Source organism: Stegodyphus dumicola, chromosome 4 (genome assembly GCF_044657685.1).
Source record: "Stegodyphus dumicola isolate Sdum_Otavi_A_Nest chromosome 4, ASM4465768v1".
Lineage (NCBI taxonomy): Eukaryota > Metazoa > Arthropoda > Arachnida > Araneae > Eresidae > Stegodyphus > Stegodyphus dumicola.
The window spans coordinates 248,643,914-248,659,965 of NC_140771.1; the positions used below are offsets into that span (position 1 = coordinate 248,643,914).

Consider the following 16,052-nt stretch of genomic DNA (forward strand, 5'->3'; position numbering starts at 1 on the left):
CCTTCCTGCGTCATCATTATATTTCCTAGCTTTATGACCACTGTGACCATAAACATTTTGCCCTTCGAACTGTTATCGTTTCTGTTACGTATTTATTAATATTTATTCCTCTGCATGCCAGAACAGTTACTAATGTTACTTATGCTGTTAATAATGTTAAAGATAAATCAGATTGAATTTAAATCAAATGTTTCTCATCTCTATCTGATTCATCTTCTAGAAGAGCTTTGATGTTTTTATGTAAAAGTCTTAAGCAAACCAATGTTCTGATATAATTGACTTTAAAACTGACTTTTTAATTAAGCATAGAATTTAATAAAATGTATGACGTATTGAATTATGGCGTGAAATGTGTATGAGAATTAAAAATAATGTTTTATTATGCTTCACTTTTTATCAGAACTTTATATAATAGACTGTTATATAAAACTATGATGCAACGTGGAATATGATTATATTAATAATAATAAATCCATATTTAGCCCAAAAGGCGTTATCCCAGAAGGGTTATTAATTTCGTTTGGGCATTTTGTGGCGTTTCACTGTAAACCGCATTTCACTTTTCAAATTGTTGCCACCAAATGTTATCGTCCTGTATTATATTTAAAGAAATTAAATAATGAGGAATCTGCTTAAATGTATGTATGTTTCTGCATTGTCATAAAACAACGGTACCTAGAGCCATCCAGTATTGAATAACGTACGTCTCCACCCGAATATCGGCATCTGGAAACCTGAATGTGGAACTTGTTTTATTATATCTTTCAAATTTTGTAAAACTTTAACGAATTTTTCATTAACAAACTCAACGATTTCAAAGCGAGCAATGGCAACACTGTACGGGGAAAAAACATTTTTATCTCCAGCTCGTGAGACTGTGTATCGGAAATTCTAGAGATATGTTCTTTTAAAATTACTTTAGGATATTGTTGTCGAATTGGGTTTTATGGTTTAAGTGCGAAGAACGTGATATTTAATAAATAAAGGTATCACGGAACACGTTAAAAAAAAAAAAAAGGAGGCTATATTTTTGGGCGTAATATAAAATCTGAAAACTTTCAGATTTTTTTTTTTCAAACTTTAATCAAAATTTTAACTAGCTTCTAATTGAAATGCGATGATTTTTTAGTCCAAAGGGGCAATTTGCCCTGAAGGATTATTATTTTCGTTTTGACATTTTGCGTTGAAAACTTTAAAAGGCTGTATCACTTTTCAAATTGTTGCCAAATATTATCAAATATTATTACCAAATATTATCGCACTGTATTATATTTAAAGAAATTAAATAATAAGGAATCTGCATAAATGTATGTATGTTTCTCGCATTGTGATAAAACAACGGTACCTAGAGCCATCCAATTTTGAATGACGTAATCCTACTGCGAATATGGGCATCTGGAAGCCTAAATTTAAAATTTGGAATTTATTTTATTATCGATTTTCTATTTTGTAAAACTGTAACGAATTTTTGATTAACAAACTCAAGGATTTCAAAGCGAGCAATGGCAACGTTGTACAGAAAAAAACATTTTTATCTCCAGGGCGTAGGAATGTGTGTATCGGAAATTCTAAGGATAGAGTAAATTTAAAATTATTTTGCGATATTGCTCTTGAATTGAATTTGATGGTTTAAGTGCGAAGAACATGATATTTAATAAATAAAGGTAACACAAAATGTTAAAAAAGGCGACACTTTGGACGTAATTTAAAATCTGAAACTTTCATATTTTCTTTCTCTTCCCCCCCCCAAGTGTCTTCTTAAATCTACGAACTTAATTGATTAGGCCGTTTCCAAGAAAGATAAAAAGTTTTTTTGATTTTGTCCCACTATTTTAGGCAGTATGTATATTTAAGGTAAAAAATTAAATCCTTGAGAATACAAATTTTAAAAAATCTTTTTTTTTTTTTTTTTTTACCTAACAAAATAGTATATGTTAGTGTTATGTTGTAAGGTAATGATTTTTTCCCACCTTTCTCGTCTTTTCATCTATCCTAGTCTAGTGCAAGCGAGGGTGGATCAAACTGACGAACGAAGATGATGGGACTTAATAAATGACGTGAATGCGTCGCTTGGGCTGCGTGCCAGTAACACCTTTGCGCTGCTCGTTCCCTCCCACCTCCGCTGTAAAAAGCGCTTTTATCATCACCAGCACGAGGGAAAAGCAAGCATCCCCTGTCATCCGCTTTTGACGCTCAGTCGTGCTTTCTACCATTTTTCCTTACCTGCCAAAATTTTCTTTCGTGATACGTCTCTGGATTAAGTTGAATTTCTCCCGTTGCTCATCATGAACTTATTGTGTGTTTAATTTGAGAGTTATAAAAAGAGATCATTCATTCCGAGTCTTAGATACCTTCTGATCGGCTGTTGAATTACCCTCTCACAATTCTTCAGTTATTCTTCGTAAAAGCTCTGTTTAATTTATTTTTGTAACTGTAAATTTTTGCTCATGCTTTTTGCCTACAGTACTTTCTTATTCGCCGCTATAAAGTGCCTTCTGTTGTGTATGCTTTCAAAAAGTAGTGATGTTTTTGATCGTCTCAATGTTCGTCAATTTAAATATTAATTTTAAAATACAAACGTGACTGGCATCCAATTGGAATAAGGTTCAATTATCGTCTGCAGCGTTAAAATAATCTCTCTTTAAAATGTCGCCGAAAAATAAACACTGAATAGAACTGTATAGAGAATGTACTGTATAGAGAATGTTGTATGTGTTCATTTAAAATTGCTGTCAAGATTACTAGGCTAATCGAATTTCATAATATCTGTTTAAAAGTCAGTCAAAGAATTTGAATGCGTGTTCAAAATTAATCTTATCCAGAGCTTAAGTGTATTACTACTATTGTAAAATTTTTGATGAAACGGTTTAACATGTCTTAGAATGTTTCCGCGTTTTTCAAATAATATTATGTTAGGCAATTCGTGAATCTTTCATTGAATGGATAGATGATGATGATCCGCGTTCTTTCGTGCTTCCTCAATTTCCTCTTTTAAATGGAATGGGTGTGGCCGAGGCATCTCTAATAGAGTTGTCCTCCTAAGCTCGCAGGTGGCGTACCGAAGTGGATCCCTCCCTATTCTGTCTTTTAGTTTATTCTGCGTGGAACGAATTACCTCAGTTTATCATAGTCTTTTCCATCAGCGTTTTTCTGGTAGCAACTTCCTATCAGTTGCCATTCCGATATTGTGTAATAGGCTTTTATTTCAAGTATGTTTCACTTGATTGGTCACTTTTGTATAAAGAATTTTAGTCAAGTCAAAATCCATACAAATTTTGCGATTCTTTTCTTACCTTAGGTAATTTACAAAAACTTCATTAAAATTTTTTGCATTTATCTTCCGTAAAAAATAGGAATGTGAGCCAGCATTTATTTCGTTAACCTAGCTATTTATTTTCATTCACTGTTTCGTAATTACCGTATTCCGAAGTTCATTTGAAATAATTGCAGAATTTTGAAACCTTTCTGATTTCTTTCTGAATAAAACATCTGCTGAATACTTTTACACTAGACGAATAGTTTTAGAAAATCCATCGTCGTCGCTTGCTGCTGCTTTGAACTAGAAGTTAAAACTCTTGCTTGTCCAAAGAATTCTTGAAATCCATCGACTTCAAAAAGAAAAGCAAAATTATCTTAGTTTTTTCCTTTCTACAAATCGCATCCTTTCCCTTTTTTTTTATTGTATATATTTTACATTTCAGTGTGATTTTATTTAGTCTCTTTCCCTTTCTCCCATCCACTAAACGTTGTATATTTTTAAACATATGTGTTTCTTCGGGTTTTTGCATCAGTTTTTTTCGGTTTGTGTTTGGTAAACAAACAGACGATAAGAGTAATATTTGTAGTACATAAAGATCAACAACGTAACAGTTAGCTTCTAGCATTTAGACGGCATATTTAATGTAAAATGCAAATGTTTTGAAGCATTGAATGTTTTGTTTGTCATGAGTGGCCGTTCTCGGAGCAACGGTTCGAGTGGTCGTAGGCAGGATAATGCGAAATTACGTACTGCTCCTGATCTGTGCGAGTATCCAGGATACGACGACGAAGATGAGTACGAATATGAAGACTGCTGTTGTCTTACAGGTTTGATCCGGAGTGGAGATTTTATTCAGGTATTCAGTTTTTGCAGTTACATGTGATTTATGCTATTTTTGTTTTTTAAATTTTGTATTTTAAGTTTAAACTATGCAGAAAACAGAAATTCTATCGTTGCCTTTTTTCCCCCGCTAAATTTTACTTTAAATAAAATTTTATTTTGATTAGTTAAATATCTTAAAGGAGATGTACAGAAGGTGTTTACACATTTTTGTAACGATTTTGATTTTCTCCATGAATTTAAATAGTAATTTTAAAATACAAATGTGACTGGCATCCGATTGGAATAAGGTTCAATTATCGTCTGCAGCGTTAAAATATTCTCTCTTTAAAATGTCGCCGAAAAATAAACACTGAATAGAAGGCTATGTTTTTGCGCTGTCCGAAGAGAAGTACTCTTTTTCAATTATTAAAAAAAGGTGTGAAAACCATGGTTTTAATACTTCTACACGTAAAATAAGTGACATAATTAATATGAAAGGAAAGAAACGTCAAAGTTTACATCTGACTGGGCAAAAGGCAAAAAATGCATGCCAACAAAGATATGTACAGCTCTTATTAAATCTAGAGTCACATCTTATGTTTGAAAGGAAAATCTAGTCCTCAAAGAGGTATTGCAAAATCTTTAAATATCTCTGTAGGAAGTGTGAACAAAATTATAAAATCTAATTTAAAGCTGTTAAAAAGAAGGAAAAAAATATTATAATGTTCATCACCGAAACATGTTTCTCAGCGTAAGACTATATGCAGATTATTGCTGTATGAAAGTCATTTGGCTGATGAAAAATGGAAATATATAGTTACAATTGATAAGGCTTGACTATAGTACTTACCTGGTTGCAATAGCAAAAGGTCGATTTACTACCAAAAAAAGAGGAGAAAAAGGCTTAATATGCTGGTTCTGAGAAAACAAGAAAAGTTTTTCTAAAGGTTTTACTTGATTCTCTTATAATTGAAAAATTAAAATAAGGAAAGTAGAAAAAAATGTCAAAATTAATTCGAAATACCAACAGAAATTGTTTTGACACCCTATTTTTAAAGAAGAAATACCATCTCTTTATCCAAACATCTTAACTATGTTAAGTTCCATCCGGATAAAGCTCCAAGCCATACCTTTAAATGTATTGCTCTATTTCTTGAAGAAATGATAAATGGAACGGGAATGGAAGCTATTCCCTTTAAATGCATCCCACCCAAAGTCCCTTGATGTGTCTCCTATGGATTCTCTGCATTTGGACTTTTAAAACAAGCTCTTTATAAGCGACATCCCGAAACATTGGATGAGGTCTGGAAAATTGTGAAGGAAGAGTCAATAAAATCAACCTTGATTTAGATACAATAACACGTCGAATTAAGTATTAATTTAGAAGTCAAACAACAAAAATTAGCGTAATCAGCGTTAACACCGATTTTTGTTGTTTGACTTCTAAATTAATCAACCTTGATGTTTCAAGAAAATCTGAATGACTTTTTTATCTTGGAAAAATGTAATATGATAGTTCAGCAAAATTGCTATCAGATTGAACATATTCAAAAATAAAATTCTAAGGTTTGTTTACATATAAATCCTCGCAAAGTCGTTACAAAAGTGTGTGAGCACACTCTATATTGTATTGTTTTCACTCAACGTATAAAATCCTGCCGTGTCAAAATGGACGGATGAAGAGAAGAGAAATAATTTTTGGCTTTGGCACATGTTGGCCACTGCCCAGAATCTGGAATTTCTAATTAACTTTCCATGTGGTCTTGCTCATAATGGATTCTCAGAATGTTTTTACTCGGCAAAGCATTAGATGTTTAATTTATTTTCAGATTTGATCGATCTGTTGTTTAATTATCAAACCGAGCGATTTAAAAGCAATGTCTTGCTACTGTGCGAAAACGATAAAGACCTTATTCTTCCATGCGTTTTCCCACAGACGGTTCTCATGATGTTACCATTCGTAAAAACATAAGATCTTTAATGTAGCTTTCAGTTTTAATCATTCTGTTGTTGATTAACTAACTGAACGATATGAAAGCAATAAAGACGGTTCTTAATAATTAAAATTTTTATTTTACTTTTTTATTCTTTGCACGAAGTAAAGGAAGTATTGTAATCGCGAAAATTTTCGGGTACCATATTTCAACGAAAATATCCATTTTGACCACTATCGAATGCAATTTAACGATGTTTTTGCCAGACATCTGTACGTAAGGACAGAATAAAGGACTCTTTTTTTCCAAAAACGAGTTGCAGAAAGGATTTAAAATGGATTCAGAAGAGAATTTTTCGTGACGTCTGTACGTACGTATGTATGTATCTCGCATATCTCAAAAACGAGTAGCCCCAGAACGTTGAAATATTGTGTATAGGACTGCTATAACATGTAGTTGTCTACCTCCTTTTTTGGTTGCAATCTGCCGCACCAAAGGTATATATATATATATACCAACTCTGTTATTCGGCTCGGTGAGCTCTTTTTTCTTATTCTTATATATTAGTAAATTGTGCATTTTTTTGGGTTTAAAAATGATTGAATTATGCTGTTCTTATCTTCCGGTTAAGGTTTTTATACCTTTAGTTAATCTGCATGCAATAGTTATAGAATTATTAACGTTTTAAAAGTTGTTTAAGTGCGGCTAAGCCTAATTTTTTTTTTACCAGCAGCCATATTTGTTTACATTTGAAACTTAGCAGAAGAGTGAATTAAATCAATTTTTGCACCTTCAGTGTCATTTTCTCGAGTGGAATCTAAAATAAACTCACTTTTGTGCACCGAAAATTTGCCTTCTTGTCTGCTGGGCGAGTTGGCCAGTTGTTTTTTCGTAGAAACTCTTAATTTTAATCATAGAAATGTTTTTTTTTTTTAATTGTTTTCACTGTGTTTGGTGTTTACTTTTTTTTTCTGCATTTTTCAATTTTTAATAAAACTATTTTGAGGTTTTATGCATTTTTGCTTTGTCGCGAATTGAGAACTGAATTAATTGAATGAGAAGTATATCTCTAATGAAATTCGAGGAAATAAGTTTAAATGTATAGAGACGTTAGGTTAATTTGGAAGCAGGCAAGATAAAAAATTAGCAATCGCCATCGCCGGGAATCGAACCACGGACCTCTGAAATACCACGAAAGCACGGCAAAAAGGTAGGAGAAATACCTTATATACTATACTCCCCCTTTTAAAGGGCGACTAAGGTTTTTAGGGGACCCAATCGCCAAATCCTGGGTCGGGAGAAATCATCATCCACCACCCTTTTAGTTCGGGCGCCAAATGTGAGATTCCTCACATTTGTAATGCTCAGTTATTGTTGAACGTGAAGAATCTTAAGAACTGATAAGCGAATAATCGCTTGAGTTCGTATGACATGAAACAACAAGATAGAAGGGTAAACTAGTCCTTTATTATTTCAACTAAAGTTTAACAAACTCCGTCTTGGAGTGTACAATAAAGCCGACACTCGGGCTTTGAACTTAAGAGACCAAGAATTAAACTAAAACTAATCTAAAGATATATAGCCGAAGCTATCAAGATTCTACCAGAGTTGGCCTCTTAACGTTAATAGACTGCGAAGCTATCAAGATTCTACCAGAGTTGGCCCCTTAACGTTAATAGACTGCGAAGCTATCAAGGGCCTAAAGTACGGCTGAGCGTAATAATAGCTTACGAGAGAATAGCCTAAAAAGGCGGACGCGTGCAAACAGGATACCTGGTAACTCTCATTCGGGGTTAAATACCGTTCTACCTCATTATGTATTCAGACGTGGTTCTAAAACTACGTTCTGGCCGGAAGTAGTAAGTTGAAGTTAAGAACCGACAGGAAAGTAACTTTAACTCAAAATTTAAATGTTAATAAAATTAACATAATTCTTACAAATGAAATGCGGGAAAAAATGCGTATAATTTAATATTCCGTACAAGGAAGTTATGTGCTGTACACTGAGATTTTTTAAATATTGTATCAAATTGAGTAAATTAAATTGCTACCGCAATTAAACAGTACTGGAAAAAGATTTCATAAAACGCACGGTTTCAGTTTATATTAACCAGAAGTTACCAATTCTGTTCAATATAATCTCTTCCGGCTGCTGTGCATTTATGCCGATGTTTTTACCAATCTTCAAAATATATTTTAAAAGTCATTTCTGTGAAACTCTTTCAATTTTTTAATTCCATCAATAGACTCAAAACGCTGACCATGAAACGACAGTTTTAATCATAGAAATAATAATAATAATAATAAAACGCATGGTGCTATATGGGAGATTAATGTAGAGCTTGTGATGACGTTAGTTGTTTTCAATTTGGGTTAAAAATTCACGAACAACAATATCGGTGTGAGCAGGTGTATTATTTGTGAAGCAGAATCCGTGAGTTACCTCGGCGCAATTTAGGCCATTTTCTACAAATTTCTTCATGTGGATGCTACGTAACTATGCTTGTGTAATGTTCAGTATCATCAGTTGGTTGCTTGGATAACATTTCATGATGCGCAACACCACGTGAGTCGAAGAAAACAAACTCTAGTACCTTGATTTTTGGCTTAACCTGAACTTGTCTTTTCGGTGTTGCTTCGCCTTTTTAAGTGGCACTTACTTGATTGTTGAACTGCTTTTATATCACAAGTAAATCCGTATTTCATCAGTAATGCGTTTTAAAAAATACATTGAGAAAGCATCTGCTTGAGCACGTTGCTGCTTCTGGGGAGGGGGGGGGAATTAACATTTTTTGAACAGTTGGAGAAGCAATGCTTCCCAAGCCCAAATGAATTGACAGAGCCCAAAATGTACTAGGAACGTATTCAATAATGTTCCTAGTCCAAAGGGCCTTTGTCCCTGAGGGACTGTTGTTTTCGTTTTGTGTCAAATCACTCTGAATGTCCGTTTCACTTTTCAAACTGTTGCCACCAAATACTATCGCCCTGTATTATATTTGAAGAAATTAAATAATGAAGAATCTGCATAAATGCATGTATGTTTCTCGCATTGTGATAAAACAACGGTACCTAGAGCCATCCAGTTTTGAAGGATGGAATCCTACTGCGAGTATGGGCATCTGGAAGGCCAAATTGGAAATTTGTTTTATTATCGATTTCATATAACACTTTAACGAATTTTTGATTAACAAACTCGAGGATTTCAAGGCGAGCAACGGCAACGTCGTACAGCATAAGCATTTTCATCTCCAGCGCGTGAGACTGTGTATCGGAAATTCTAAAGATAGGCTCAATTTAAAATTATTTTGCGATATTGTTCTTGAACTGAATTTTAAGGTTTAAATGCAAAGAACGTGATATTTCTTAAAAAAAAAAAAAAAAATAACGCACAAAATGTTATAAAAAACTCCCCTTTGGACGTAACTTAATATATGAAACCTTTCACATTTTCTTTTTTTAATTATTACTATTATTAATTACGAATAAAGTAGTTGATTGGCTGTCTGCTAAGAGTCGCGGACTTGTATCAAACGACGATTTCCAAGAAGGAGATCTGTGACTTTATTTCTGCCGCCTTCGTAGTGTAGTGGTCTGCACGCTCGGCGCGTATGCCAGAGGTCCGTGGTTCGATTCCCAGCGAGGGCGTTGCTCATTTTTCATCTCTCCTGCTTCCAATTAACCTAATGTCTCTACAGTGGCGCCCAAACAGGGACAGTGGTTAGGGGATCCGACTGCGATACCAGAGACCTATTGGATGCTTCCATAATAAAGTGACCACTACTTCTGGCCTCAGTATTGGCCAAGGTGAAATCGCCATTGGGAGGGGGGGAACCTGATGTCTCTGCAGTGGCCCCCGAACTAAAAGGGTGGTGAATGATGATTCTCCACACCCAGGATTTGGCGATTGGGTCTCCTAAAAATACCAGTCACCCTTTAAAAGGGACAGTACACAAGGTATTTCTCCCGCCTTCTTAGCACGCTTTCGTAGTGTAGTGGTCTGCATGGTGGGCGCATATGCCAAAGATCGGTGGTTCGATTCCCGGCGAGGGAGTTGTTCATTTTTCATCCCTCCTGCTTCCAATTAACTAATGTTTCTACAACTTGATCGACGTGTTGTTCATTATTTGAAGTGGTTATCTTCAACATGCCCTCCGTGGACATGTTATATTACTCAGACACTGAAACTGCTGTTTTTGTGAGTGTTATATCATTCAAAGTATTAAATATTATTGTGAAAACAAAATTTAATGAAAATTTTATTATGAAAACAAAATTTAATGCATTTTTTTTTACTTAATTACATTCAATATTTTATATATCATTCAAAGTAAATTTTATTGTGAAAACAAAATAAAAATTTTATTGTGAAAACAAAATTTAATGCATTTTCTTTACTTAATTACATTCAATATTTTATATATCATTCAAAGTATTAAATTTTATTGTGAAAACAAAATTTAATGCATTTTCTTTACTTAATTACATTCAATATTTTAAGAAATCAAAAATTCCTTTCTCATTAAAAGCGAATTTATTTGAAAACTATTAAAGGGATATATGGATTACTGCCAGATATCGTATGCGCATGCATATTTTAAAAGATTCATTCCGTTACTTTTTGATCGCCGTAGTGTTTCCAATTTATAAAATAGACTCATAATTTTCGTGAGCATTTCGAAACGCTTATCATAGTTAGAAAGTCAGCAAAATTCTCTTTTTGCCAATAAGAGTAAAACCGTTATTATTTAACCGTTATTGAAAGCTATCCGTGACTACGCGTTGAAAGAAACATTTCTGGAAATCTTCGCTTTTGGGGTATCTCATTGGTTGACTTACACGAAAACCTGTTTTATGAGGAAAACTTGCAAACGATGTATTTTACGTCAATCTCAAAACGCCCCGCGTGTATAGCCGGGACATCGGTTCTACCGAAACTGTTTTGACTAGGAACTGTCCAGTGATAGGAGAAACAGAAGCTTGTTTTTCTCAGAAGTTTATTCTAGCGTCACGTATCTTTATATGTGATAACGCCATAGTTGGTTTTTACTTGATATTTGATTCAAGCTCGTTTTGGAGACGATAGTCTACCTACGCGAGCAGAATTTCCAGAAAAGTTGAGGGAAGCTCCGAGTAGCTGAACATTGTTGGTGAATGTATTATGTTTCTTTCGTGCGTAAAAGCTGCTACTTTCATCCACAAAAATTTGCAGCCGGAAACAATAAATATGACCTATAACACTTTCTGATCATACGATTGTCAGTTTATGAATAATCGTCTCTGATATTCTTTTGGCTTTATTACAGTTACTGAATTACGTTTAACCAAATGGTCTTTTCCTCGTTCTGTAATAATATCCTGTCATCTAGTCTTGCTATGCTGAGATGCGTTGGTGTCCAACAAGCTGTTTATACTCAGGTTTGCGTGTTTGAGTAAGAAACTCACAACTTTTCATTTATTTAGAATTTATAATACTAATAAGGGAGAATAGCCTGTACTTTCCGTAGACATATTAAGAACAGTTTTATTTGATGTCGACAACAATAGTAATATCACGAAGACTCGGATTTTGAATTTTATATTAATAGAACGACTTTCTTGGCCTTTTTTTTTTAGATTTTTAAGATGTATTTAAACGCTGATGTTATAAAACTACTGTTCTTTGCATTGAACCGTAACTTTTAATAATACTAGGAAAAGAATAATATCTTCCTCAGTGTTTGTTCTTAAATTGCGACGCATATTATATTTTTCACTAGCTGGCTGCAGCCAGAACAAAATTTGTAAGTTCTATGTGTCCCTGAAAAGCAAATGTATAAAAACATTTCAATTTGAAATAAATTAGTTCATTCTTTACAAGCAACAACCAATTCATAAATAATTTTTTTATTGCGGAATCAGGAAATACAAACTTTTGACCCTTCAGGTTAAAATTTAGCATAATATAACAACATTTTCTTAATATCGATAAAAGAATTAACATGGCAATAATATATCGTCAATTATACTAACTTGAAACAAAAAAGTTGCCAACAGCAGCCATTTATTTAAAATGCTGACATTAACGAACAATTTTCGACATACAGTGACGTCACACCGCAATCGCGTCCTTTCTTCAGCGCCAGAATGTGACCTTATGTAATAATAATATGCGTAATGTTTGGCAGCGTTATTTTAATTTCATATTTTGTAAAACTTAATTTTTGATTAACAAAATCTACGATTTCAAATCGAGCAGTGGCAACACCTTTCGAAGTAAAGCATTTTTATCAGCAACGCGCGCGACTGTTGGCACTCGTAAAAATGAGCGTGAAAAGTAGTGTTTTTAGAGTTTTTAATTAATATCTCGTCTGATTAAAGTCGTACGAAGATTTGAATGGTCGAAATAGCTTCCCGCAAATTTTTTGAATCGGTAATAATATATTTAATGTTTAGCAATGCTTTTTTTTTTTTTTTTTTTTTTTCTCCATATTTTGTAAAACTTGAAGATTTTTTATTAACAAACAATACAATTTGAAATCAAGCAGTGGCAACACTTCTTGAAATAAAGCAGATTTTCATCTCCAGCGTACTAGACTATTGCCATTCGGGAAAATGAGGATGAAAATTAGATTTTTCAGAGTTTTAAATTAATATCTTCCCTAATTAAAATCGTACAAAGATGAAAATAGTCAAAATGGCTTTCCACGAATTTTTGGAATCCCGGGGTGGGTGGAACCTTTCTCGAAACTCAACTCCCCGCCGTTGCGGAGGAGGTAATGACACAAACAGACAGATTTTTTTAATAGTATAGATTTTGTTGCATCATCAGTATCTGAAATAAATAAGAATATTGAAAAATTATTATGACGATGAGAAAAAAGTACCAAGAAATTTGCTACGAAGCTGATTTTAGCTGTGGGCGTTTTCAAATGCTATCGGTTTTAGAATTTGAATTCGGGTCGTGAAGCGAAATTTGATTTAAAATATCATTATCTCACCTCCCTATACATCGCCTCCTCCTATACGCGCCCCTATATATACCTCCCTATATCATTTCCTTTCAAAATCGCTTCTTACTACTTCAGAATATATAACGATTGTGTTCCTGGCTTTGATGGGAGCGATGTGGGAGGAAAGCGTGGGAGAGGGAAGCCCCATTCAAAATCGGTTCCAAATGAATACTTTCGTTCAGCCTCCCTACCGCTTACCTTTTCCGTCGATTGCTGACCGATCGAAATCAAGGGAGAGGGTAGGCGAGAAGAGGAACGCGTTCATACAAACACGCCCTCCATGTGTGAGCCACCTGCGGAAAAACTAACGTGGATTTTAACTTCGGAGAGGAAGGCTCTCGGTGTCGTTATCGATCTTTTCATCAGCAAGCTTAGCTCCACATGCTTCGTTTTTCTTCAAATAAATATTCTTCTGATCGCTGTACTTCATTTGCTTGCTTCCATCACCATATTTAAAGACTGCAGCTTATCTAAGATGCTAGTACGAGATGTAGTAGAAAGATAATTCTACTTTGATTGGGATTGTGTGTATATATATCTTAAAAAAGTGTAAAATAAAGCATTTTATACTACTTAATTAAAACTGAAAGTTGCCAGTTGGTATTAATGGTTTCAAATAAAGTACATTTTTATAAAACAAATGTATAGAGATGTCTCCAGATTTCAGAAGGATTACAGATTGATTGGTACTGTATGCATTGCCTGTCTGAAGACTCCAAGATGTATATACTTTAAAAAATCTGATGTGTACACCACATGACTTCCTTGTACGGAATATTAAATTATACGCATTTTTTTTTTTGTGCACTGCATTTAAACTTATTGGATTGAATTAAATCTACTTCGCCGACAGCGCATAAACCACAATAGAATAAATGCATTCTTAAAAATTAACTCTAGTATTTGTTTACCATAGCGACACTCTGGCGCTAGATTCACTTAACAGTATTATATTTCGTTCATATTATAACTCAGAATGCACAAAATTTATATCACTTAAAGAATAGAATTATCTAATCGTTGCCACATGTTCTATTCAAATACTATAATAAAGCTAGAATGATGTATAAAAGAAATTAAGCAAACAAAACAAAAAAGAAACAGTTTTTGTCACAGACGATTGAGTATTTCTCATTCAATTAATTCAGTTCTCACTTCGCGAGAAGGCAAAAATACATAAAAACTCAAAATATCTATATTAAAAATTACGAGGTCAATCTTAAATATTTATTTCCTCGAAAAAATTCCAGAAAGGATTAAGCGTGATTTAATCGGCAATAATAAATGAAGGCGTTATCTTTGTTGTTGCGAAGCTAAGTTTCTCTAGATTGGCAACAAATCCACTAGTCTCCTGTTTCAAATGTAAACAATCAATGGCCGCCATTAAAAAAAAAAGGCTTAGCGGCACTTAAACAACTTTAAAATTGCTGATAATTCTAAAAATATTGCAAACAGATTTACTAAAGGCATAAAAACCTTAACCGGAAGATAAGAACAACATAATTCAATCATTTTTAAAGCAAAAAATGTACAATTTACAAACATATAAGAGTAAAGAAACTGAGATCACTGAGCCGGGTAACAGAGTGGATATTTATATAAATATATTTATATACGTTTGGTGCAGCCGATTGCAACCAAAATACGAGGGGCACATCTACATGTTATAGCAGTCCTATATACAAAATTTTAACGTTCTGAGGCTACTTGTTTTTGAGTTATGCGAGATACGTACGTATGTACATCCGTTCTTACAGAGGCTACGAAAAATTCTCGTCAGAATTTATTTTAAAGCAGTTTTATAATTTTTTTTTTGGAGGAAACGAGTCTTTTATTCTGTCCTTACGTACAGATATCACGCAAAAATATCGTTAAATTGCATTCGATAGCAGTCAAAATGGATATTTTCGTTGAAATATGCTGCCTGAAACTTATCGCGATTACAATGCTTCCTTTTTACTTCGTACAAGGAAGTAAAAAGCGTAAAATGAAGTATTTCATGCTTATTAATTAAAACTGAAAATTGCCAATCGATGTTAATAGTTTAAAATAAAATATTTTTTAATAAAAACAAACGTATAAAGATTTCAGAAGGGATGGGGTGTCAAATTAAAATGGTTATTAAGATAAGTATTTAGTCCTATATCTAATAGCGACATTCCCCGCCCCAACTTGGCTCCATCTTCGATACGGTGTCTTCCTGTTTCCGCGGTTGTCAAAAACGTTCCTGTTTCCGCAAAATCATCAATCTTCATTAGCCCCCTTCCCAAAGGGGTTACATAATGAGGGTCCGAGTGGACCTTCTCCCAAAATGTAGGAAAGAAAAAAAAATGTAGACTAAAATAAATAAATAAATAAATAAATAAATAAAAAATAAATAAAATAAAATAAAATAAAAGGTTTTTTAAAAGAAATAATCGAAAAATATTTACGATCTCAGATCTTTGCATGAATGAAGCTGATACTGTATTTAAAAGGGAAGAGAGAGATGTACAAACGCTGCTGTTATTTTGGCAATGAACTAAAAGATCGTTTTTTAAATTCCTTCCAAAATTCTGCATAAAGGTGAGTTATAATAAAATCTTTCGGAATAAATATTCGTTCTAAAACGGAAGTTCTAAAATGTCTTTTTTTTTCTTTTTAAACGACTTCTGCTTTGGTCTCAACTGCACCTTTGCAACTTTTAATTCTTTCATTTATGCAAATCCAATAAGCTACATTTTCATTACATATGTTCCGAATTCGATATTGATAACCTTTATAAAGGGCTAAAGTTTTTTTCCCCCTTTTAGTTTCAATAATGTCTAAACATCCATATTGATTAACATAAGATGTCAAAATAGCAGCTAATATTTATTGTAGCAGAATTACAAGTAGAATGAAACTAAAGATTTCGAGAGGAGCCTAAACTAAGATACATCTTCATTCTAACGAAAACTAACTTAATTCAAAAGATTTTTGGATCATTTCAGTTCTTTAGTTCTTAACAATATTCTAATCAGGATAATGAATTTTAAGGTGATGAGGTAGTAGTTTTAAGTAGATACA

General features: G+C 33.4%; 1 protein-coding gene across 2 annotated transcripts in view; it reads left to right on the forward strand.

Annotated features, from left to right (window-relative positions):
* The window catches only part of LOC118200594 (transmembrane protein 47), a 94,365-nt gene that overhangs the window by 40,498 nt on the left and 37,815 nt on the right, over positions 1–16,052 (forward strand). The window contains exon 1 of one of the 2 annotated variants that reach the window (XM_035372553.2): positions 2,161–4,115. The exons of the other annotated variant lie outside the window; for it this stretch is intronic. Within the exon in view, the coding sequence (XP_035228444.1) occupies positions 3,945–4,115 (171 nt within the window). The 5' untranslated portion in view covers positions 2,161–3,944. Of the gene's footprint in view, positions 1–2,160; positions 4,116–16,052 lie in introns of those variants that run through there. 2 annotated transcript variants of the gene reach the window in all.